The sequence below is a fragment of the Uloborus diversus genome, chromosome 6 (genome assembly GCF_026930045.1).
Source record: "Uloborus diversus isolate 005 chromosome 6, Udiv.v.3.1, whole genome shotgun sequence".
Taxonomy (NCBI): Eukaryota; Metazoa; Arthropoda; class Arachnida; order Araneae; family Uloboridae; genus Uloborus; species Uloborus diversus.
In genome coordinates this window covers 31,980,990-32,007,975 of record NC_072736.1, presented here as the reverse complement: position 1 = coordinate 32,007,975, position 26,986 = coordinate 31,980,990, and the positions used below count along the sequence as shown (strand labels likewise).

Below are 26,986 nucleotides of genomic sequence, written 5' to 3'. Positions count from 1 at the left end.
ATACTACAAATTGAAAAGACAAATATTACAATTTTGGAGTCAAATATTCAGAAATTGGTTTCTGAAAAACAGATATATTGAAAAAATAAACATTTAATAATAACAACTATTATAGTATTTTAATATTCTTTCCTTTCCCATATTTTCCCTCTATCACTTAGAAAAGAAAAATAATATTTTGAAATTTTACACGTGTTCTGGTCCACGAGACTCACTTTAATATGAGGTGTGGCCGTAGGGTAGAAAAAAGATTGGCCACCTCTGAATTTGAGGGGGAAAATATTTGTCTTGCTAATGAAAATTCTTTAAAGATATTTTGATACGTATTTTATCTCTGGAAAATGTTTCTAGGATTTCTATTCAGTAATTCAGCCATACATACATGCCGCGCTGGATTTAACGCCTCAGTTAATTTTTATAATTACAGCCACAGAGTGCGCTGGTGAACATTTTTTCAGAGGCAGTGGTATACAAAGAACTGACTGAAAAAGCGTATAGAGCTCTATCTGCCGATAATTACGACTTTAAAGAAAACCTAAAGGAAAGTGCGACATTTTTAGGATGGGATGTAAGTTAGTACTTTTAAGAATTTTAATGTCAACAAATGACATTCCTGTCCGAACCGTGATTCCACCACCTCTATAACTGTGGGTTTCAACAGTGTTGGACTAATGGCTTCTGATGTGTTGCACGCTCCAGATCAGAAAACGTCCTTAAACGCTCTCCGATGTGAATCTGGACTCATTTGTGGCAGTGGTATACAAGGAACTGACTGGAAAAGCGTACAGTAAGTATTTGCTGACAATTATGACTTTAAAGAAAACCTAAAGGAAAGTGTGGCATTTTTTAGGATGTGATGTAAGTTAGTACTTTTAAGAACTTTAATGTAAGCAAATGACATTTCTGTCTAAACTGCGATTCCACCATCTCTATAACTGTGAGTTTCAACAGTGTTGGAATAATGATGTCTGGTGTGTTGCACGCTCCAGATCAGGAAACATCCTTAAACGCTCTCCAATTTGAATTTGGACTCATTTGTGAAGAGTCAAGAAGTCCATTGCTGCTTGGTCAAGAAATTGTGCTATTTTGCCTACAATAAAGCGGGTTCTTCTTAGTCATCCGTTGCGCAGGACACACAAAACCGTTCGTCATACATAGAGACTTGCAGTGGGCTGGCGTCTTCACAACGTAGTAGCAGATTTTCTTCTTCCTGATGCTGCAAAGAGGTCTACAACTAGCTACTGCTCCATCGTGGATATTCTCCTTCTGGCTGAAATATCAGGAAAATGATCTTCTTCAAGTGCTGTATATCAGGTTCGGCTAGGAAGATGCTTTCTGAATGCAGAATCTTTGGATTGATATGGATTCCAAAGTCTGACCACACTGCGAGACACATAGAGACGTATGGCATTCACACATGATTCGCAGAAGTAAACATCCTTCTCATGGTAGTGGCATTGGGAGTGATAAGGGTACAACAGTATCAGTAGCAGGAATGATGCCCGGGCAGAGAAAGAGCATAAGGTTTTGAAAGAGTTTAAAAAAAATTCCCCTTACTTTTAAACTTAGCAAAGCTGATGATGGTCTGTGGCATGATCTGGTATTCGATCCCAAAACTGATGTTGGAGACAGTGTTCTCTTCCTCAAAACCAGTTTAAAACTAGTTATCCCTAAGCATAAAACAAATCACCTTCATTTAATGGTATTGAACTGTGCTTAGTAGCTATTTTTTTATTTTAACTGTATCACTTGCACTAAAAAAAGTAGATTCATTTCCCAAAATTGAGTTATTTCCAATCGAGTATATTTGCAATTAAAGTAACCTTACTTCACTGTCACATTTTGTTGGAGGAAAAAAATAACAAAAACTATACTTGAAAATATTTTATATTTTCCTTAAAAAAATTTATTTTGATATTTGAATTTTTCTTCAGAATTATTTTGTGGTTCAGGTGATGTGCATTTAATTTTATAATACGTTATTTCTGTTATGTTTGCATCTCTTTGTTTTGACAATGTTACTCAACAGTCGATTTTACATGTTTGGGCAAAGTAGAACTGAAATAAAAGTAATTCATAGGTATTCTCAGTTTCATCCGTTGTTTCTTACCTCCCATTGCGATAACTTTGATGAATACAATGGGCACCCAACATAAGAAATCTGTGGCAACTATGAAAGCGAATCTCTTTGCAATGTTTCGATCCTGCTGCTGCTGAGTGCATCGAAGTCCAATCTTTGAATGGCTGATGGTGAAAAACATGGAGATGTATGCAAACAGAATGAATAAGAATGCTGCGAAATTGAGACCACAGAATAAGAATGTGGAGTATTCCCAAGCCTGAAAAAAGGATAAGTTTTAATTATTTTATATCAGAAAAAAATTATAGTGCTAAATATCCTTAATTAGTTCAATGTATGCTTTAAAGTAAGTTTAAATTGAGGGTTATTCAAACATCGTCACAGAATCTGCTTAGGTATTTTAAGTGACATAATGGAAAATGTAGCTAGAATCAAATTTAATTTTGAAAGCTAAACGTAAATTTTTCAAACAAAATGAAAACTTTACGATAAAAAAAAGTACATATGTTGCATCAGGTCTGTTAAGACGGTAGATACAGAAGGAACATAAACGGTTGGGAGATGGTTGGTCAACGATGGAGTCCATAGTTGGCCAACGTAGGCAATGTCTGCTTTGGCAACCGTTACCAAACATTTGCCAACGAAGGGCCAACGACCTGCTACGATGCCTAACAATTTCCCAACGATGTCCTATCGAAAACTCACCATTTCCCCACCGTGCGTGCTACTTGGGCATAAACTCTCACAAGTGATGATCCTAATTAAACCTGCACTGATATTCCAAGCCATATTTGAAAGATTATCGTCAAAAATTTAAAAAATGTAGTTTATAAATAATATGAAAAATATTTGTTTTAAATAAAATTAAAGAAGATCTTTTCTTCCACAAAGAAATATCTTAAGCAAATCTCATTACTACTAAGAAGGAAGCAAAATTAATGCTTAGTTCGTTTTGAAGGAAGGAACGTTGACACTTACTTGTCCGAAAGGATCGTGTATGTGCAGAGGCAAGCAAACCCCGTTATTCCCGTAGAATTCATCCCCGTAATATTCTATGTTGAGCAGAGGAAGGGCAGAAAACAAGGCCGCAACACCCCAAGCGGTGCCCATAGCTGCGGCAGCTGACTGCAATGTGCGCTTCTTGACTGATAAGGGATAGATGATGGACATGTATCTGAAACAGAAGTACAAACTAAATTTTACTTGGAAATACCCCCTCCCATATTTTCCGTTTCATTTGAAGCGCATAAATGGATAAGATGTAGCAATTTGCTTTTATTTAGTCATCAGTAATAGTAGGGGAGATAGCGACCGAAATTTTACGACATTATATATATATATATATATATATATATATATATATATATAAGGCCAGAATTTTTTTAAATATTACATTAGTTTACTTAAAAGCAGAAAACGTGAGTCAACCAAAACGTTATCGTTGCAATAATTAATAAAAAATTTTGCAATATGTTGTAAAAAATTGTAAAATTGTCTTATATATGCTGAAAATCGGTAATTTTATTACCGTGGAAAGGCGGTAGTCAGATTCGCCAAAGTACATCACTTGTGACGTCATAAAGACCACGCCTTATTTTCAAAATTGCACATTTAAAAAATTAATTAAAAGTTAAGCGTTGGGAAAATGAAAGTTTCATTTTTTTTTGGCTCTATGCTATTTTTGTTGCTTATTCTATCAGTTTCAGTGAATAAAAGTAGTAACTTTTACTGTAGGAAACAACACCATTGCATTTGCTAAACCATTGAATTTATAGCTCAAAATCTAAAAATAAACTATGTGCGTGAGTGCATACGCTCTCCGCCTCCTTTAACATAGAGCAAAAGTGATCCGAAAGCGAGGGAACGAGGATAAGTCAATTTTGGTACCCTGCCACTGCCACCTATCGGAAGGTATTAGAAATTAACAGAAAATAACACAATTGGTTAATTTCTTAGTTGAAATTTTGTAATTAACCAATTAACAGTTTAATTTAAATTGCTTGGATCAATTGCCATAGGAACGCCATTCTTGTATTACCACCATTTAGCGTTGAACTGTACCAGAAGACAGCGTGGGCGTTTGACGGAAGTACACTTTTTGAGGCAAATGCGTTAGGCATTTAGCTTTAAGGGGGCGTTGATGCTCCTTATACTAATCCACAGTTTATGTCGGATTCTTGTCAAATTTCGACGGAGGTCCTTTGATGTTCAGGAGGCCACCCATGAGGGTGTTCCCCCCCCCCCTATCCTAGAAAATCCGTGAAATGAAATGTTTACACATATTAATAAAAATGGCTAAATTTTTGAAATTTAAAAAAAATCCGAAAAGGTTAAAATTTGAATTTGAATTAAAAAATTGTTTCTTACTACACGTTGACGTAAAATTTTTGACAGGAACACTATTTTTTTTCCGTTTATTTACGCCTGATTATTGAACATGTGTCACTTGAGACAACTTTTGTTTACGAAGTAGATAATGCAGTGCCGAGAAGTGCTGAGGTTGGATCAAACCTACCCTGGAAGCGACGTAATGCTCTTCTTAGGATTTGCGTAGCTTTCACAATGTTGCCCGATTAAGTTTTCCCCAACTACCTAAAAATCTAGAAAACGGACAATCGTCAATGCGAATAAAGTGCAACATGCGACCATTCAAATTACAAGTAATGGTGCAGGGAGGTGAAGCAAAAACATATGATTCCTTCTTTATCGAGTACTGAAAAGTTTTCTTGAATATCGATAAAATTAGAAATGAATAAATGGAAACAATGACGATAAAAGTAATGTGGTTCGATATTATTTTCAAAAAAAAAAGGTCAGAAGAAACCAGCCTTTATTGACATTACAGCTTATGTGCCGTTGAAAAAGCTGAAGCTATGAAAGAGTTAAACTATATCTACTAGAAGATCATTATGTTCATATTATTACAGTTTTTGAAAGCCTATAAAAGATGAAATATGTTCGACAAGTTACAACTGTTAGAGAAATCCTATATCACTTTTTGTTTACGTGGTGCTAGTTAGCTTTTAGCTATCCTTTAAACGCGAGTAGCAAAATCTAACGGTCTGTACAACTGAAAACACTTCAAAATCGAATTTTGAATGTACGATCAAGACACTTTTGGCACCACCTGCTACTGGTTAATACTCCCTCCCCTCTACCTTCTTCACACACACAATCAAACTGATTGTTTGCACACTCTTCGTACAGCTTGTTCACCCTGTTTTTCTCTTCAAAGTTGTATTTTCAACTAAAATACACATTTATAACATCAACGTGATTTATTTCATACATTTAGAGATTCTCAATGTGGTAAAACACTTACCTGTCAGTAGTGATGACAGCTAGAATTAGAATGGAAGCCTCGCTGCTCAGTGTGGAAAGGAATCCACACAGACTGCACTGCCAGCTGTGCCTCCATCTAGCTTCATGATGAATGTACTCTCCACGGAAGGCCAGATCGTATCCAGCGATGACGAACAAGTAAGCAGCCATCAACAAGTCGGCCAGCGACAAGTTCTTGATGTAGAAGGAATGGACCTCGTTGGGCTCGGACAGCAGCAGACGACCCACGAGCACTGCCAGGTTGCCGAGCCCCGCCACCACCGCCACGCCCCACACACTGACACGCAGCACCACACTGTCCAGCAGGTGGGCGATGCTGCTGATGCCATCACCACGAGGCTCGCACACGCGGACATGAAGAGCCAAGGAACAGAGATGAAAATCGTCAAAATAGCTGCAAAATAAGTAAGAAAAATTCTGATTTTCAAACAAGCATGGGAAATTCTCTTGCAAAAATACGTTTTCTACTTAGAGGTGAATCAATGGTTCACAGTCAGCTGGCTGAACTCGTTTTTGACCAAACATGAGCTCTTTTGGGAGCGTTTTTGGGCTACTTTTGAGGTTCACCAGTCTTCTCGAGCGGGTACTAATCCTGTCCGGTGACTTCCATGCCCCCCGGCATAGACTTTACTTATCCGCCCCTTTGACTTTGCACAATCCTCTTCAGAAAAAGAAAGAAGAAAAAAAAAAAAAACAGCATCCAGCACACAACATCCAGCATCCAGCTCCGACATTCATTTAAATTTTGACGTCTGGAATTCAAATCGTGTTTTTCGAAGTTATGATTGCTATAGAAACCATTTTTAGACACAAGAAACTCAATGATTAGGAGCATATCGAAGTTCGTGAATGCGATCAACATATAAATGTGGATGTTGCTGGATGCGGCGATGCAGGATGCTGTTTTTTTTTTTTTTTTTTTTCTCATTTAATTGTTACTCTAGTATTTGAGGGGGGGGGGAGGTTGGATTTAAATTCCTTTGGAAGATCGCCGCAGGCAATTTCTTCAAATAAAATTAGCGGGATCGGGCGTTCGGTCTCCATGGACAGGCATATTCAAATTATGCTGAAATTTCGTTACGGATAAATTCTTTTCAATTTTCAGCACCGGCAATAAATACCGTTGCAGGCAAACTGGTCGCCATGGACAGTCTACTTAAATTTCAACTGAAAGTTGTCTCATATAAATTAATCGAACCGGTTTACAGAGTAAGCATGGTAGACGGCTGTTTCGCATAAAAGGGGAAACGGCTTGGGGGGGGGGAGGTTTATTGCATAAATAGGTTATTAGCCTATAAAGATGACCAAATGGACTCTTGCACGCGGTTAGTATCATGTAAGAACAAAAATAAGGGCAAATACTGTGAGGGATTTTTCTATGAACTGGACAATTAGTATCAAAGGATGTTTTCCTTTTTTTTTTTCCCGTAAACATCAACAAACATTAAAAACATCCCTCTCAAATTCTCAGGATTTTAATTTTCTCGACTATTTTTTTTTTCTTTAAAGGCATTTTATACTTTTAAGTATTCTTAATTGAGTTTATATTATATTGAGTTAATTATGCATATTGTTTGTTTCAGATAACGAAGAACAAATGGTTTACTAGTTTAAAGCTACTACAACCAACATTATTAATAAAACTATAGCAAACTATCTGTAATGTCAAAAAATTTTAGCTAATTAATATACAAATGGAAAAATTACTTGGAAGAAACTTTTTGATTTTTTTTAAATGCAAAACTTACATGTATTCTAAAGAACCTAGTGGTTTGAACACTGCTTTAGTAAGCTTCTTAAGTTCTTTCATTTTCAAGTTCCTGAAATGAAGAAAGAATTGAACTAATTTCAAAATAACGATGAATAGAAAAGAAAATGTATTTCCCAAACCTTAAATTTTAATTTAGTTAATTCCCTTTTGAAAGTTTCCTACTGTGAGATAAAAGCGTAGTTTTTACTGATTTGAACTCGAAATCAAACTATCGGATTAAATTTTGTTATTTAAAGAAAAACTGGAATTAATCGTTTGCAGATACGAGAATAAGTTCATAGAACGATTTGGTTTTTAAGTCGAGGTAGGTTTTAATTAGTTTTGGTATACTGTGAATAGAACGCTCAATATCGATCCAGTTCTAGTTTCATGATTAACATTAAATTAATTTTCGCATTGTACACATCATAGCAGTATAGGGTTCACTCTCCATCATTTACACTGTCTAAATGTTATTTTAATGGTAATTATCTGCTACTGAGATCATAAATTTAACATTTTATTTTCATTTTGCTTATTTTGTTTTAGTACTGTCCTCTACTGCGTTCTAAACAGTTTTCCAGTTTTTTGCTACGTTTCTCAATACAACTTATTTAGTCTAAAACTGAAATTGAAAATTGTACATGATAGTTTGAAATAATTACTTTATTGATCGGATGCACTTCGTGATTCTATATTTAATTTATTTTGTGTCCTAAAGTTGTTTGCGATATTACTATTAAAATAAATTATTTAAAATAATATATGCTCCAACTTCGTTCTGTTGCAAAACTTTCCCTTTTAGTTTTAATGTTTTTTACCGTGTCCACTTTCTTAACAGATTCACCCAAAAAGTCAACCTGTATAAATTTTGGAAGTCAAAAATTGGTTTTGAATTCATACTATTCGGGTTTACAAAGTGATCTAAAGTTTTTTTTGATGAAACAATTTAAATAGTTTTTAGTCTGTATATAGGGATTGCAATAACGGGACCAAGAATTCAATACCGGTATTCGGTATTTTTAAAACGTGATACCGGAATATCGGTTTTAATACCGGTACTTGAAATTTCTCAAAACAATGCTTGAAAACATATTGTTTCGTTGCCACATTTTATGATTTAGAACAAAAATTGTATTATTTATGAAAACGTATTGTGAACAAATATAAAATGAAAGAACAATCGTCATAATTAAAAAAACAATGATAGTTAAAAACATAATGCATCTATTGAATTGTCTCTAAGCCTGGAATTCATCAACTTTCCAAAAGTCGAAAATATTCTTTCTGAATTCACGCAAGTCGGTGATACAGCTAACAGCTAACAGCGTGCGATACATCTCCTCTAATTGTCTAAAAGTCCTTCATCTTCAAATAATTCGGTCTTTTGCGTGTTATTTTTGGAAAAATCCATCTTTGTGTGTGTATGTGTGTGAGTGTGTTTCTTTTACATTGTGCGCATTATTATTATACTTATTTTTTAGATTTATAGCTAGTTTTAATATGTTTCCAAAAGACGACACTTTTCCAATATTAACATCATTTTATCATGTTAGTTTCTCTTATTCGTGTTCTCATTCTTTTAAATTATTTACAACTACAATTATGTAACTATCTGAAAATATGTTTAAAATGATTATGCTTAAACTCTATGCAAATTTTCAAGGCACTATTTAGTTTCTAAATATTATCTTGCCAAAGCGAGACATGATAACAAACCAATACCGGTGACAACAAATTACCATTTGGTTTACTAACAATAAAAAAAGGTTTTTTTTGGAAAAATTCAGAACAGTTGAGACAAAATTTACAGAAAATATCATAAAGTATTACTGCAATTGATGGTTGGGATAAATTATTCATAGAACAAATACGTTCGAAATTACACTCGAAATTAACTTTCACAAAAGGGAAAGCGGGTGATCAGGGTAATAGAAAAAATAAAACATGGTGCACAAAAATGCGATTCATCTGACCATCTCGTAAAGAAAATATTTTGCAATCTACCCGCTACTTTTGTTTAATGATATTCTATTAGTTCGTGCTGTTGAAGTCAAATTTTTACATCAATAGATTGATTTTGGTTCTGTATGATGGAAAAAGAAATGTACGTTTAAATTATAAGTAGGTATTTTGTAAGTTAAAACTATTTATTTTCAGCTAATACCGAAAATACCATTATTTTACTTCAGCAAATACCGGTATTACGAGATTGCAAAATTGCTCGAAATACTAGTATTCGGTATACCGGTAATGCAATCATTATATTTACATAAACATTTAGCTGAATGGATATAAAAATAGTTGATAAATATTGTCTACTCTTAAAATTAACGGTAGTCATCATGGGAAAAGTTTTGTTCGGAGAAATTGATAATATTTTTCGAAGAATAAAGAAATGAAAAAAATTGTTCGCATGTGCCCCCCTTTACCCTATATGATTTCTTGTATACAACACTCAAAAATTGCAGTTAGTCTTACGATCTTTTTATTTTGGTTAATTCTAAAACAACCAATAAAGTTTAAGTTAAAAATTAAAAAGGAAGAAATAGGTTGTGTACAGCTCCGTTGGAATAATTTTTACTATACCGTCTATATTTCGTATTTTTAAATTATATTTTTATTGACTGCTTTAGAATTAACCGAAAAACAAACATAGTATGATGCTCACGCACGGGGGGGGGGCATGCTTCACATGTGCTATCCCCCTCCGTTCCCCTACTTATTTTTCTTCATACCTTTTAGCGCGAACCTAGCTTATAGAAATAGGCTTCAGAATTAAAAAGCAGTTCCTACATTTTACTTTAAAGTTTTCTCGTTTTTAAATTTATTTTAGGTTAAAATTTAAAGCATATTTATCTGTTACATATTCTTATTCTTAAAAAAATACGGTATTGACTTTCGTTTTAATGTAAATGTGTAGCGCATTAAGATATCTTATATTTGCCATTATCTGCTCTAACTATAGTATGTTTGTATACTCGAATTTAAAAGAAAATTTTGAAGTTATAGCAAAGAAAAAAAACTTTTAAAAATATTTTTAAATTTATAACTAGGCTTGAATGAAAGCTTACAAGACCTGCGTTATTTAAAAAGTTTAAAATGACCAAAATCCACAAAATTATTCTTACTTATTCAGCTTTGCAATTATTTGGTTAAATTTATTAACAAAACGTTAACTTTATAATTATTATATTTTTTTCATTGCTTTTGGTACCCGAAAGTAGTTTGTGGGCATTATACAGATAATGTTTTTTAAAAACCGACGAAAGCACAACACTTTACCTGAATCAAATTCTGTTCGCCAGCGGCTGACGCTTTTGGCAAACGCAAAAACAAAAAACAAAAAAAAAAAAAAATGTTACGCATGTGCAGAAAGATTCAAATTAGGCTCAAGCATGCGTGCTTGATTCATATCCATCTGGTTTTTACACAATAAAATAATACATTTATAACAGCCCTCGTATACAATCACTTGAATATTATTTTATGACCTAGACAATAAAGTAATATTCTATTACTTTAACAACGATACTTAGATTTTCTTAAGTTTCTTTATTTTAAATTTCCTTGAAATAAAATACCAGTAAAAAAACGTTTCAAATTGACTTACAGTGATTGCAGATTTGGCAGCCCTACAAAAGTTTCTATCTGGATTGTTTTTATTCTATTTTCATGAAGATCTCTAAAAATCAGAAACAAAACAGTACTTCAATTAAGATATTTTAAAAACAAAAAGAAAAGATTTTCAGCACTAAACAGAAAACAAGATGACTTTTTCCCATGAAAAACTAATACATATTTACAAAAAACTTTTCCATTGTCTATATATTGAAGGAAGTAAAAGGACCATCAGTTTAGCTATAGAAAACAGTGAAGCACATGTAAAGTTTAATCGTTTCATAAACGTTTTACAACGATAACGCATATTTACATCAAAAACGCACGGCGCGGTGTCCTACAACCCAGAAGAATTGTACTTTTGCATTCAAGCGCCTTCTAATCCTCATATATATAATAGCGAATTCACTGATCGAATAACGCTGACGTCACCAACAATGAAACTCGCACTACGGCATGATAATTTGATAATATTGTTTCGGTAATGTTTGACATACAAAGAAATGCTTTATTTTAACAAGACTGAACTGGATCCGGTAGCTTAACTTTACTGGTAAGACTGTCATTTTAGGGGAATGAAGAAACGAAAAGAAGTTCAACAGTTAACGCTATCTACTGGGTTTATACACTAGAGTTAGGGCTAAAATTTAACCATTAAAATATCACCAAACAGGCAGTTGCTTCAATCAAATGTAGAAACAACTTTCACCGGTCATACAATGCCGGGCGATTTTCTAGTGATTATATATATGGCTATATATAGTCTCGCTAGTTTACAGCAAAGTAGAAAGGACTAAAAAAGTTCGGTACAGCCGCAAAGCTGAACAGATTACAGCAAAACATGAGTGGGAGTTGAAGCAATTCGTTAATGCCACAAATTTGCTGTATAAGGCTTTGTTATAAACGGACGTCGCCGTATATTGCTCAATCCATTTGCACAAATAAGACACTTTGATGCATATACTTTCACTTTATAATCTCGGAACTTTAAACTTTAGGCTTTTAGTTTTATGTAATTCTAAGATAAGGAATCATTAGGTGTTGAAGTCAGGTAAATACAACGTTCATTATACTGTCTACCTCTAGCAAGTTGAGCTCCGCTGCCCGGCCGATTAAACGATTCCATTTGTTGAAATAGGAATAAGGAAAAACAGCTTAAGAACTTACGAATTTAGTTTGCAGTGTTATTGCTCATATGGTGAACAATATAATTTAGGTTAGAAGCAGCAAGCGGTACAGGATTTTCTCTGGAATAAAAGGGTTGCAATGGTAGCCCAAACTCTGCGCCTAACAATTCCTGTTTTTCTTCCTTGAAAGAAATGGCCTTGCTCAAGACCATATAGCTCAAGTTCTCGGAGGTGGACAGTATGAGACACAAGGTTTTTCTTACTCTTCTGGCAGAAATACGAGGAAGGTATTTAAAAACAAGGAAGGTGATTCAAACTTCAGATGAGGGTTGTGAAAATATTCTTTTTATGAGCGCCAAAAGTTGGAAAATTTTTCATGGAAAATCTTTGCTGTGTTGCAAATTTTGCGGGATGTTTCTCTCACTCTTTCGTGATTAATCCTGCTAAGCGTCATGTGGAATCCTGCAGGATTCAGGATTCGGATTTCGGGACTCGAAACCCTAATACAAATAGATTGAGCAATATATATGTACTTACACTACTACTTCAGCTTTTCTCGCACTGCAATTTTTTTTATGGGGGGGGGGGATCACCTTATCAGTTAAGGGTTAAAAGATATTCCATCATGACACGTTTACATAAATCATTAGGAAAAAGAGCTATTTGAAGTAGTGTCTGAAACTAAACCACTAGACTAGCCAAAGAAAATATTTAGGGCTTTCAACAGCCTACAAAATTCATCACGTTGTTCCAATATTATTGCTAAAATTTATTAAATTACTTGCGTTACATAATTTGCTGCATTGAAACCGTAAAATGTCTACATTCAATTTAAAATGAATATTCTCCATGGGTGATCTATCATAGAAATCAGTGTATTGATAAGGCCGTGAGAGCCTGGTCGGTAAGGCGTCGGACTTGTGACCGGACGGTCCCGGGTTCAATCCTCGCTGGATCGAAGATCCACCGCCTTCGTTAATGGTGTCTGGGGGACGTTAATATGCTCGTGGTCACAAAGTCCTCCAAGTGAAACGATACCTATGGGGTGCTGGACCAGAGATTACTCGGTTTCTGGTTTGGTTCAAAAAATCAGAGCTGTCTTCAGGGTCCCATCTAACTGGTTAAGCCACAAATAATAGTGGGTACGGGGGACTCTGGAGTGAAAAGAGAAAAGTGCCTTGTAAAGAATGAGTTTAGGGGAATAAGGGATATTTTAAAAAGAAGCTGATAAAAGAAGTCATTTTTCGCCAATATTTTATTAACGAAGCGCATTTTAGATGAAACAATGTGATGCATATGTTTAACAGAATGCGTGCAGCAGCATATAATAACATTATGTAACTTTTTTTTAAAAGTTCGTTTTCTGGTTTGGTTGAGAGTTTTTTCTGCTAAACTGAGCTACAAATATGCAGAAAAAAGTAGCGATATCCTCCAGTACTTACGCTTAACTGTAACTTTCAAAGTGGCATAAAAATGGCAATAAACATTAGCTGTTTAAAGAATGAATATCTTTGTGCTTGAAAATTTAATGAATGAATTACCAATCTTTTAATGCACAAAAATTGCAAAAGCAACACGGTGGAACAGAAGGCAGTATAAATAGCAAAAAATGGAAATCAACAAAACAAACAAAACAAACAAGACAAATGACACCTTGAGCCGAAATTTATTACATAGCCTGCTGAGTCGCCCAGCTTTGCACTGTCTACCTCAAAAATAAAAGCAATGTCAAGAGACGCAAAAAAAAACAGGAAAAAATTTGCGGAAGACATCGGAAAAATAACCAAAAAATAAACATTTTAAATCCCCCGATTGCAGGAAAAGACTTTAAAAAAAAACCCAAATTTATTTGTTCATATTCGAGGAAAAAAATGGCAACATATCTTTCATTTAATGATTTTCTTCACACTACAAATTTTAATAAAAGCATTATTACGGAAAGTTGAGATGAAGCACTGAATAATAATTTGAATAGAGGAAAACCTTCGAAAACTAGGGACTTTTAATTGAAATCTAAGTGTCATAATTAGTAGTTTTTAATTGATATCTCCAACTAATTATTATCGGAGGATTATGTTAAATAGCCAAACATAAAGACGGGAAAATTAGGAATCTATCGATACCTGGTTCGATGGTCAGTTCATAGGCGTTCGGGAGAAGTAACTTAGACATACATACATAGGTACATACGCTCAGTTTTTAATCATGTAAGATTCCATCAGGAAAAAACCGTTAAGTCATAAATTTGCAAGAAATCCCATAAACCAAGCAAAATGTTCAATAAATGAAAGCACTCCGAATAAATTAGCAATAAATTTCGTGACGGGGTAAAATTACATACCGAAGCAATGTAACAACAAAAGCTCACACTTCTTTGCATTGAAGAAGGTGTTCCCTATAACACCAAAACACGTGTCTGAAGTGATTTGCAATTTTTGTGCATAAACCCTTTGGTAATTCATTCATTTTATCAGCTGTTTGTTTTCTCATTGTTTTTAATTTTATTTTATTACCACTTTTTTTAACACATTTCATCCCTAATTGTTGAAAAGTCTTACTTAAAATATCCTACAAGGAGCACTTGATGAGGACTATATTCAGTGACTTATTTGTGAAATTAATATGACTTAGTCATGACTATTTTCAAAAACTTTTAGGTTCCTTGACATGAATTTAAATTTTTGGTTTAAATATAACTGTTACGTTAAGTATATTAATTAACATTAGTATTTTAATTTTTAAAAAATCCGAAATTTTTACTTTTTTACTGACAGCTTATACTTACTACATGTACTTCTACAGTTACACACGTACTATACGTACTACTACAGTTTATACTACGTTTAGATCAACTTCTTGACTTGTCCTGACCACAAAGCAAAGATTCAAATGAAAATTAATTAATTTGGAAAAATAAGTGGGCAGAGCATTGAATGATTTTTTTTCTTGTAGTAATCTTTTTTAAAGATTGGATTGATCTTTTTGTACAAAATCATATTGATTACCAAGAAACAAATATCGTGTCACATAGTGCAATCTGCACCAATGCACAAGTTCGGGGTTCAAAATGTGGGGCGGGTGCTGGCTACTAAAGAGGGTTACATTTCAAAAACTATCTTCATGAAAATGTTTTGTAATTCTTCAATAAGAAGTACTTGATGGAGGAGTCACCAATTAGCGAACCACATTTATACTATTCAATCTCGTCACCGCTAAAGTTCGAGAAAAAATCCTGATGAATTAAGGTATATCCCACGGGCTATATGTTCCATTAAATTTACATTGTGTATCATAATTTTTTTGTCAGTCCGCATACTGTTAAAATCATCATCAATTACTAATTTTGACGCTAGAAATTTCACATTCCATTTTAAATAAAATGAAATGACGTATTTTCTGCAAGCTGATCTATCTTTGAAATGTACGCGATTCTACTTTGAGCTAGATCAAACAGTAAATTAACATTTAACCTCAATTTCATTTTTTAAAACTCATAACATCGTTGAAAATTATTACGTGTGGCACACAACAATAAAAACATTTTAATTTATATTTTTGTTTCAAAAAGTGCAGGGACTTTTACGGTTCCGCATCAGGTTTTTTAGGGATTGAAATGTTAAAAACGCACCAACCTCCCCCCCCCCCGGTCGTTTTCTTTTTGAAATACATGAAAAAGAGGTACTTCTGCCAATTAATCTAGGAAAAAACTTTCGAATCGTTATTTAAAAAACGTAGTTGCGAACTTTTCAATCACTGGATGTTGTTTATTCACTGTTCTTTCCCACCATCAAGAGGAATTAATGTTTATTCTTTACAACACACGATTTAAATATTAATGTTTTCCTTTGATGTAAAAAGCAAAATTTAACTCAAAAAATTGTTGCACATTTTAATATAAAGCCAAACTGAACTTACAACTTATGTAGATGCGACATGTTACCAAACGATGTTCCATCAAGTTCCGTTATGAGATTTTGTGATATGGCTCTGAAAAAAAAAAAAAGAATACTCGAGCATACTAAAAAATATAAAGTGCTGGATATTCCAAATAGTTATTACATTAAGTACGTTTACTTACAAACTTTTAAGTTTTTGTAGACCAAACCAGCTAGCCATATGCGATGAAGTCAGCTCGTTTCTGGATAATGAACTGCAATCAAAATAAAGGTTTATGAGTTGACTACCACGAGTATGTTTCTTATTTTATTGCACAGTAATACCTTTAATTTTGTCTATAAATGATGAATATATATGCAGGGTATTTCTGAACTCTTGGACAAAACTTCAAGGGGGGGGGGGATAGTACACATCTGGACAAACAATATAATGGAAAAAACAAAAGTCCCAAACGTCTTCCGAAGGAGATAGGTGCCATTAAAGTTTACGGTCTAAAATTTCAAATGATCATAAAATAAAAACGGAAAAATTGGTCGATTCGTTAGCGGTTTTCGCTAAAATTATTCTTTTTATCGGTATTTTCTTGGAGATAAATTTTGCAGATGTAGTTTAAAAAAATGCTGATAGAGGATGCATTAGACTTTGGGGCAACGACAACTATTTTTTGTCGCTATTTTCGAATATCATTAAATGTTTTCTAATGCTTGGAATTAAATTTTGAGCTAAAAACCTGAACTGTTGGGGATGCTTAAGTAGCAAAAATTAAACTGTCCTCAAAAGTTGAAATACACTTTGTCACAATAACATGTATGCATCAAAAAAAAAAAAAAATTGAGCTGCAACCAACAAACTCGGCAGGAATGTAGTTTGGTAAGAGATGATTTAAATTTCGTCGCCAGCGACGAAAGAGTAAGTGCGCTATGCTCATACAAAGTGAGAAAGCTTGTGTCAAAGGGTACTTCAAACGAAACTGTCGCGTTGTGAGGACGCTATTGTGACTCGTACGTCCTTTTAGAGGTATACACACAATTGTTAGACTTTTTAAATTGACTTATAGTAGGTCTCAGAGAAGCAAATTGGTTGTACGCGCGTATCTGCCGCCACCTCGGTCGGAGCGATATGGTAGTAGCTCAGTAGGTACAAATAAATGAATCACTCCATTGCGGTTGGTTAAGGCATTAAAGAAACAGAAATGAGCGCGAACATCGCACATCACAAGAGCGGCCACTACCGTATCAACAAGGTCGCTGACATTAATTTCATGCCATTTAACACCTTCCAAGAAACTGGTGGTATCAAGAAAAATAATTCTGAGTAGACTGAAAGACGCTGGTATTTCGAACTGGCGTGCATTGCGATGGATTGGATTTTCGTCGATTGGAATTTCGCTGCACTTGATTAACTGGGTTGTGACAGACAGGCGGCATGCTTTTTTCAACGATGAATCCCGATTTAGTCTCAGTTGTCATAGGTAACCTATTTCACTCCATAATACGCCGTGTTTTGTCTTTCTATAGCTGCTGGAGGAGGCTATACAATTTACGGTTTTGTAACTTTCATTGTGTCATAACTTCTTAATAAAACAATCTTTTGTTCTGAATTTGTAATCATTTCCTTATCTTGTCATAGGTCACATCCATTTTAAGTTTCATGAAGATCGCTCGTTTTCTTCTTGGTTAATGTATTTTTTGTGACAGAGTGTATTTCAACTTCTGAACACAGTTCAGTTTGCGTGACGTAATCAAGTCCAATAATTCTGAATTTGAGCTGAAAATTTAAGTTTAAGTACAAGCATTAGAAAAAACCCTAATGAGATTCAAAAATAGCGGTGAAAAATTGTTGTTCGTTACTCCAAAGTCTAAAGCGCCCTCTATCGGCATTTTTTAAACTACATCTTCAAAATTTATTTTCAAAAAAATACTGATAAAAAGAATAATTTTAGTGGAAACTGCAAGCGAATCGACCAATTTTTCCGTTTTCTATGATCATTTGAAATTTTGGACACTTAATTTTAATGGCGCCAATCTCCTTCGGAAGACGTTTGGGACCCTTATTTTTGCTATAATGTTTTTTTGTCCTGATGGTACTATCACCCTTTAAAGATTTGCCCAAGAGCTCAGAGCTTCGGAGGAATCACCAAAGGAATTTGGTTTGAAGCCAATTTGCATAATTTTTACAGTTAAAAAAAAAAAAAAAACATTTGGAGGGGCGGCGTCGCCCCAGCACAACTACCGCACTATACTGCCGTGTGCAGGTAAACGGTAGTATCTGCTGACGTAACTGAGTGGGTTTAGTTTTAAAGACTAATTTCGCGATAGTTAAATTAGTGTTTAATTCAGGATTCGGTGGGTTGTCAGTTACGTTATGTAGTTGTTCATAGGAGGCCCCGACTTCAAAAGGTTATTAAAAATTAAGAGATCGTATATAATTAGTTAGGTATTTAAAATAATTCATCGTATAGTAATTTAAATCAGTGTTTATTTTATAATTCGGTGCTTATTTTAGTTGGTTTTTGTACTGGAATTGTAAAATAAATTCCATTTCTATGTTTGGGTAGGAAATAGAATAGAAGTGTAATCAGTTATTTTTTGCTTTTTAGTTCCTGGGTATTTTTTGAAGGCGTTTTTTTTTTATTTAAAAGTAATTTATTGGAAACTGGAAATTTATTGGAAATTAACTGGAAGTACACATCTAGGACTAACGGTTGCGAAAATAAAGGTCTTGCAGGTTAAAACGAAACACCCTGTATATACATTAACATGAAATGAAAACAGAACAACCGTGAAGTATTTCGTAATTTGAAACTCTTTAATGCCCTTCATTTTTTGAGAGACTGAATATTTTCCCCAATATTTTTTTAACTTTTCCTTGCCTGGTTTAAAATATTCTTCAAACTTATTTAGCAATTAGTACAAAATCTAACGGAGACACCATTTGACTTTCTTGTACGCCTCTTGAATGAATTAAAAGATTATAACTATGTATCTTTATTGAACTGCAACAAATATGCATCATACATAACGAAAAACTTACAGCATTTCTAAATTTTCAAGTCTCTGGAAAAGATTTTCTGGAATATTGTTGAGTTTGTTATCGTCGAGGAATCTGAAAAACAAATCGACATGATCAGATGAAATAACTACTCAGTCTCTACTAAGTCAAACTAAAAATGGATACACACCATCAGTGGCAGCGACAAAAATGTCACTTTAAATCTTACGTAAAAATTTGAACCACGCTCACTTCCTTTCTTTTTTTTTTTACTTTGTTACAGTCCCCGTAAGTTTCAAAAATGAAAATATTTTTAATAATAATACACATTATCAATAGGATATAATACTTTCTTGTGATGTTTGCATCATGAATTCCTGTATTCCTGTATGGTAATTTGTATAAAAAGGCAACCAAATATTGTTCCATACGTTAAGCAAAAGGAAAAAAAATCTCATACTATTAATGTACGTACTCTTAATTACAATATTTTTATTGTATGTTATTTCAAAATTTCGCTGAAACCAAACCTTTTAAAAAAACAAAATAATAAGCATTGTAATTCCATCAAAGTATTCAACATCATTCATATTCATTTCATTTTTGCAACAATTTTATTAAGTTGCCAAAAATTAGGTTGATTATTTAAAATTACATAAGCAGCATACCATAAATGAGTAAAAAAAGTTTTGAAATCGGGAAGAAGCGCGCAAAATATATTGTAAAAAATATTTTTCAAAAAGAAAAAAAAACCATGGCTTAATGTAAAACAAATATTTCTCAAAAACGAAAACAAGCATTCTAATTTCATGAAGGTATTTAACGTCATTCATTTTCGCTTCATTTTTGCAACTATTTCAGTAAGTTACAAGAAACAATTAAGTTGAGCACATAAATTATATTAACAGCAGTTCATAAAAGAGCAAAAAAATTTTGAAATCGGAAGCAATGCTCAAGTCATAAGCGTGAAAAGAAAGTATCTTTGAAAACATAATCGTTTGATGTAAAGCAAACATCCGTCTCCCCTTAAAAAAAAGCATTATAATTCCATAAAAGGATTTAACGTCATTCATTTTCACTTCATTCTTGCAACAATTTTAGTAAGTTGCAAAAAATTAAGTTGAGCACACAAAATTATATAAACAGCAGTCTGCATACATAAGTAAAATAATTTTGAAATCGGGAAAACAAAATGCGTAAAACATAGCGTAAAAAGAAAGTATTTTTAAAAACAAGCTAACTCCTTTCTGTCCGACATGATTTACATTTTTCTCTCAATTTATTTTAAAACTAATATTTTTGCATTAGCGAACTATAAAAATCTATTTGAACTGAAACACTAACTTTCCATTTAAAAGATAATAAATTAAATAGTTTAGGCCGATGATAACAAAATGATACCAAATAGAATGGTATGATTAAATCATGCTATATATTTAATCTACTCGATGCAAAAGAATAACTAATATCTTTTCAGGATGTAATTCTGAAAACCGTCTGAGTTACATCAATTCTTCTCGACAATTTTTATCAAGTGGTTTTCAAAGACTTCGGTATTTTCTGCCTGACTGTAAAAGACTTTTGAAATTGCTTTTATTAATTTATTTTGGATTCATTAAATTTTTTTTCCGAGTTTTAAGTCCCACAAAAAGAGCACGGGTTTTGTAAATAAATTTAACTACATATTTTCATACGTACAATATCTTGAGATTGACTAGACTATCGAAGACACCCAAATGAAGACTGCGCAAACAGCAATTCCTGAGGTCTCTATAAAGGAATAAGAAATAATAATATTCATAATGCACACAATATTTATAAAATAACACAATTAATATGAGATAGGTTGATAAGTTAAGACAATTTTCTCATAAGTTATGGTGTTAACATTAAATGATGCTGATGTGTGCCTCACATGACTTTCTTTTACTCCAATTTAATGTAATTTTCCCATTATTGGTAATTTTAATGTGATTCAATAGTTTACTCTCTAAATATCACCAACAGTGGCCAAATTGAAACCAGATTTAAAATAAAAAAAATTGTCCTACAAATTGTAACACCACTTGAGTTTACATCGAAATTAACAATGATTTCCTCCCAAAAAGAGACAAAAGACCTCCTTAAAAACACCCGAATGCAACCAAAATGAGAGATGCACAACTAGACCCCACTAGGAGTCTACGTACTTAATTTCAACTTTCTAGGACATACCGTTCTTGAGTTATGCGACATACATCCGCACATACATACATACGTACATACAGACGTCACGAGAAAACTCGTTGTAACTAACTCGGGAATCGTCAAAATGGATATTTCGCGTGTTTATACGTTCTTAGGCACTTATCCACTTGTGGTCGAGTCGAAAAAAAAAACTCAACATTCATTCGGGGGTGAGCAAAATGGAAATTACGGTCCATTTTTGAGTGAAAATTTTTTTGCGAATACAATACTTCCTTTTTTGTAAAAGGAAGTAAAAACACCACAATTATTTATTATATTCAGTTGCACTTTGAAAACGTCATCAATTCTGCATTGAATGTACTTGCGATTTATGGTGATTTTTTCGGATGTTTACTAACAAGTTGGTGGCAAGTTTCTCGGATTATTATTAAAAAGTAAAGAATATGTTTTCTAATTGTGAACAGTTTAAAAAGGCATCTATTATCCGTAGCCGATATCGTGAGCGAAATCGGTACGAGTAAATTCAACAAAACAAAATAATCTCGCTCGCTGAGATTATATATTTTTAATTTCGAGATTTGCACCCATTTATTTTAAATATATAAGTTTTATTCTCGATGCATATATTTTTTTTAATTACAAAAATATCTGATAAGAAACCTATCATTTTTCTCATTTCGGAAAAAAGCAAAACCGTTAATAAATAGTATGCTTTAAAAATAACAAGCATAAATCGCGGCAAACATTCATTATGAAAATCATCTAAATCTGACAATGGTGCAACTTCAGTGACATAAAATGCATGGTTCTTTAAAATAAGTTAGTATTTTGAATGAAAAAAAATATTTTTTGCAGTTTAGAATCTTTAAGTTTTTGAAAGAAGGGACATCTTAAATAACGATAAAAACATCAGTCGCTAAAAGAGAAACTAATAGCTTTACTAGAAGCTAAAGCTAACAGCTAGCTAAAACTACCTAATTTTTATTTCGTGATTCTTTCACTGTTATCAATAGGTTATTATTATCAAAACTATCGCACCCCAGAGTGATCACCTTAAGCGGAGTAATTATGTACAACACCGCGACACACGGATACACTAAACATCATAAACAATAAAAAGTAAACAAAAAAAAAAAAATTCTACACACAAGGCACGTTTTACGTAACTTAAAATTGAATTTATCGTGCATTTCCTGTACATCATTATATTTCAAATTTAACATTTTTAGTTGCGTTATGAGATTATATTACGTGACAGGATTTGAAATAACGAACTGAGAAAAACGCAGCGCTTTACATTCGTTCACACTAAACACGCTTTTATTTTTAAAGCTCAAGAGCTAAAGCGTAAAATGCTTTTTGAGACTAGAAGGAATCTAAAAATACTTACAATCGTTGAAGATTGATCAGACCTTCAAAAGCACCAGGAGCAATTGTTCGAAGTGGATTGTATGAAAGCTCCCTTTAAAAAGCAAACAAATAAAATATCTTACAACTCTAGAAAAGTTGCATCATTCAAGAATACTTTAAAAATTAGCAGAGAAATTATTAGTTTGATCACACTATGTTACAAAGCTATTCATTTATAAAGAGGAATACGAATCGTTGTGCTCCCCTGTAAATTCCCAACATACGTTAGAAACACGTTTGAAACAATTTAGTTCAGAAAAAGTGTTCCAGTTGCCTAAATGTGCAGTAAAATTTGTTCCGAACGTGCTCTGTCAAAAAGAAAAGGCACTGAAATGTGAACAGAATCTGTCCAGAAAATTTGTGGAACTTAAAGTTGGGAACACATTTGAGAATCGATTGGATACACATTTAAAAACAGATTAGAAGCACATTTGAATACATTTGTGAAATCATCGCTTTCTTTTGTGCAAAAATAATTTCAACAGCTTTCGTTAACTACCAGTCAATTGCAATTACAAATTTTATTGCAATTAATCGTTGCAATTGGCTGGTGCCGCGAAGGCCATCAAAAAATGATGGTCCTCCCTGGGTGCAGATCGTCCATTTTCCGGCGACGCACAGTGGGGCGAAAACGCCAAAAAGCGCTTAGAAATGTTTTTTTTTTTTCCTATATTAAACCAATTGAAGATTAATAAATTTGCACAGGCCTACCTCTTAGGCAACCACAGCTGGAATTTTAGAACCCTTCGTCCACTACAAAGCTGAAGGGAGCCTTTAGAAAGTTGAAGAATCATGAATGCGGGAATTTACAAAAATTGCTTTTAAGCAGTCTATAATTTTTCTTTCTTAGGAAAGGCGGGTATATTCAATTTCTCTCGTGTCCAACGATAGTAATAGGACGTAAAAAAAATGAGAAATCAAATTCTCAAACCGAAAATTAGTTTTGATCAGCACCGAAAACTTGGGAATTCAAGGTTATTTTTTTTTCAAAACACTGTACAAAAAATGTCGTCTTATGTCCTCTTAGAAATTAATATTAATAAGTCATAAATGATATGTCGAAAGACTCTGGAAAGGAATTAGCTACACAAATCTGCGAGAGTTTGGACCCTGAGTCAAAACAAATAGAAAAAACTTCGTAATAACATGCCTGGGTAAACAAACAAGCGAGAGAGGTTTTAAAAAAATTTGAGCGCTTTTTGGAGTTTTCGCCCCACTGTGCGACGGAGGACAGATGTCAAGCGACATTACTGTAAAATGAACAATCAAAACTTCTAGTATAACCAAAAGACTGTGCTACAAAGTTCTAAGAGAAGGTGTTAAGACCCATAGTGTAATATGCTGTCAAAAAAAAGAAAAAAAAGCAGTAGGAGCGCCACAAATGTGAATCATGAAGCGAAAAGTTTGCTGATCCTCACATAAATAATAGCCGATGATCAAGTAACTCGCATGTTTCAACAATGAAATTCGAGCCACGACATAATAATTTGATTATATGTTTTGGTACTGTTTAGCACGCAGGAAAATGCTTTATTGTAACAAGGCTGAACTGGATCCGTAACTTGACTGTTTTACTGGTAACACTGTCGTTTTAGATAGTAAAGAAACGTTAATGTGTTCAACAATGACGTTATATATATTGGATTTCAGGGTTCTTCCACTGGAGTTAAGGTTACAGTTTCAACTATCAAAATATCACCAAACAGGCAGTGGCTTCGTTCAAATGTAAAAGCAATTTTCACTCGTCATAAGGGGTCTAAGGACCCTTAATCTACTTTCTGGAAAAAATTTATGTTATGCATAATTTACTTCTGAACAACTTGATACCTTATTTATTACCATACGCAAAAAACTTTTCAAGTAATCGAAAAAATGCGCAAACTTTACACATAGAGATTTATGTTAACAGCAGCTGTTTAAGCATCTTTTTCTCAGGTTGCGTTTTCTCAGGTTTCTCGTTTTGAGTGCGTGATATTTCAGAAAGTTTCTTATATATTTCTGTTAAGCTTTAAATGCATGTTTTTTTGGTTTATTTTTATGATCTGAACCTAAATTTATTATTTTTTTTAAATTATTTATTTATTTATTTATTTATTTATTTATTTTTATTTATTTATTTATTTATTTATTTTTTTTTTTGGAATTTTATAAGTAAATATCAAAAATTCAAAAATTTTGGGTGAAAATATATGTATTTTTTTTTAATATCAATTTTTATTTTTAGTTAATATTTAGGTTTAGATCATAATAATAAATCAGACAGACATGAATGAAAATTTTTACGGAAATACATAAGAAATTTTATGAGATATCACGCACGCAAAACGAGAAACCAGCACCTGAGAAGAAGAGTCTTAAACAGCTGCTGTAAACATAAATCTCTATGGGGAAAGTTTACGCATTTTTACGATAACTTGAAAAGTTTTATACGTATTGTAATAAAAAAGGTATCAAATTGTTCAGAATTAAATTATGCATAACATATATTTTTTTTTAGAAAGCCGAAAATTTTGTCGGTTAAGGGTTCTTAGACTCCTTTACGGGCGATTTTCTAGTTATCAATAAACGTGACTAGTGTTCGCTGTGTTAAGACCCATAGTGTAATATGCGGCCAAAAAGGAAAAGGCACTATGAGCGGCACCAAATGTGAATCACAAAGCGAAAAGTTATCGCATTATTAATAAATGTGGCTAATGTTCGCTGTGTGGTAATAGAGTGTGGGAGTCAGGGAGAAATGTCCTTTCTCCAAAGTGAATAAACAGTCCTTTTTAAGTTCTATCACAGTCTAACTTAAGTTATGTGTAATTATTGTGAAAGTCGAAGGAACTGAAAAGACTTTGTCAGTGCTCAAAAATTGTTCCCAAAGCTGTTTAAAAAGTGTGCTACACCAAACAAATGTTTGGAAAAGATCTGTAAGAGGTGTTTGGATAAATAGTCCAAAAAATGTGCTTTAAAAAGTGAAATAAGTGTCCGAGTTTGAAAACAGTTAAAAATGTGTTCAAAAAGTTCCTGAAAATTCGCAGCGTACTTAGTTATCAATCCGACATAGGCATGCCGAAAGGGGAGTTTGGAGGGTAAAAACACCGTCTAGAGGCATTGGTTTTAATATAAATGCAAATTCTAATACAGTAGTTTATGCATATGAAAGGGCTATTTCGATCAAAAAAACTCCTTCAGAAGGTATTTTAGATCAAAAAATCCCCTCCAAAAACTATTTTTGATCAAAAAAATCCTCCAGAAGGTATTTTTAATCAAAAACAATGAAATCTCCAGAATGTATTTTTGATCAGCCCCCCCCCCCTCAAAGGTATTTTTGGCTGCAATAGTGCAATCCGATACTATAATTTTAAAAATTACAGAAATTACAAAGAGAGAGTAAAATAGATCCTACCACAAAGCATAATTAAAGAAAAAATTAAAAATACCACTCCATGCGCTATGTTTTTTTTTTTTCTTTTTAATCTTTTACAAATTACATTGATACTACTTTCAAACATATTTCTTTAAATTGAGGTAAAGTATTTTCCAAATCTGCAAGATGGATAGTAAAAATCTGAGCACTAAAGAAAACAATAGTTTAATTTAGATGAATGGAATTTGTGAAAATAATTTGTTTCTGATGAACCAATATAAAGAACTTTGCTTTTTGTATAACACATAACAAATATTGAATACAAATATTTATGAATGGAAAATTATTTACGTACAAATATGTGAGGTGCTTATTCGTCGCCATACTGCCATCGATGATGGCACTTATGCTGTTCTTCGTTAAATATCTGAAAAGGAAAACATGCATTAGAAAATATATTTTTACCTGACATCTAAATATATTCGCAACTCCAGAGCTCGAAGATGCTACCTTGCGGTGATTAACAATACTAAAGAAAAAGGTAAAATATTCCATTCCACGTGTTTTCTTTGGGTAAATTACAGGCTTCAGACAGTTTGTGGTGTAATGTAATTTCAGAAGAATAGAAAAGAAAGCTTCCTAGAAACACGACGAAAAATTATTGTCATTCACTAAGCGTCAAAGCAAGTGATAAGTTACGACATTTGTTTGATTTACCTTTTTCATCCGCCATTAGACAATGGCTCCAGTGCCCCCTATAGTTTATTGGAATTGCGAATAAAGGTGACGGGGCTTCTTTTTTTGTTTGTTTCTTTGTTTGTACCCGATGGCCAGAAGATTCCATAGCACCTACAGCTCTGAAACTTGGCACAAAATTCGATCGTAACCCGTAGGTGTGCACCTCGAATCCGAAATTCTAAATTTTTAATTAGTTTCTTCATAATTAACTAATTAAGCTCAAATTTCACTTTTTTTTTTTGCTTAATTAGGGAGTAAAAAAAACCCACCCCCTAACGTCCCCCTAACGTTATATGTCGTTGGAAAGAGCTTTCCTTTCCGAAGAGGATGATGTTTGTCCCATTTCTCTCAACTGATCAGAACAGGAAATAAAATTGATTAAAATTGCGATTCTAATTGAGCCACTTTTCAAGACTAACCTTGATTTGTGTTTCTGCTATGACGTCATCTTCGCAATACGGATGAAATAAATTTCTGCAGTGATGTACAAA

At 33.3% G+C, this 26,986-nt stretch overlaps 1 protein-coding gene across 2 annotated transcripts in view; it reads right to left on the bottom strand.

Moving 5' to 3' along the window:
* The window catches only part of LOC129225132 (relaxin receptor 1-like), a 377,647-nt gene that overhangs the window by 6,892 nt on the left and 343,769 nt on the right, over nucleotides 1-26,986 (bottom strand). For both annotated transcript variants that reach the window (XM_054859692.1, XM_054859693.1), the window contains exons 9-19: nucleotides 26,113-26,184; nucleotides 22,386-22,457; nucleotides 20,507-20,578; nucleotides 18,851-18,922; nucleotides 15,999-16,070; nucleotides 15,836-15,907; nucleotides 10,786-10,857; nucleotides 7,171-7,242; nucleotides 5,403-5,816; nucleotides 3,059-3,254; nucleotides 2,111-2,339 (exon numbers count right to left, since the gene is read on the bottom strand). In XM_054859692.1, coding sequence (XP_054715667.1) covers nucleotides 2,111-2,339; nucleotides 3,059-3,254; nucleotides 5,403-5,816; nucleotides 7,171-7,242; nucleotides 10,786-10,857; nucleotides 15,836-15,907; nucleotides 15,999-16,070; nucleotides 18,851-18,922; nucleotides 20,507-20,578; nucleotides 22,386-22,457; nucleotides 26,113-26,184 — 1,415 coding nt within the window. The remainder of the gene's footprint in view (nucleotides 1-2,110; nucleotides 2,340-3,058; nucleotides 3,255-5,402; nucleotides 5,817-7,170; nucleotides 7,243-10,785; nucleotides 10,858-15,835; nucleotides 15,908-15,998; nucleotides 16,071-18,850; nucleotides 18,923-20,506; nucleotides 20,579-22,385; nucleotides 22,458-26,112; nucleotides 26,185-26,986) is intronic.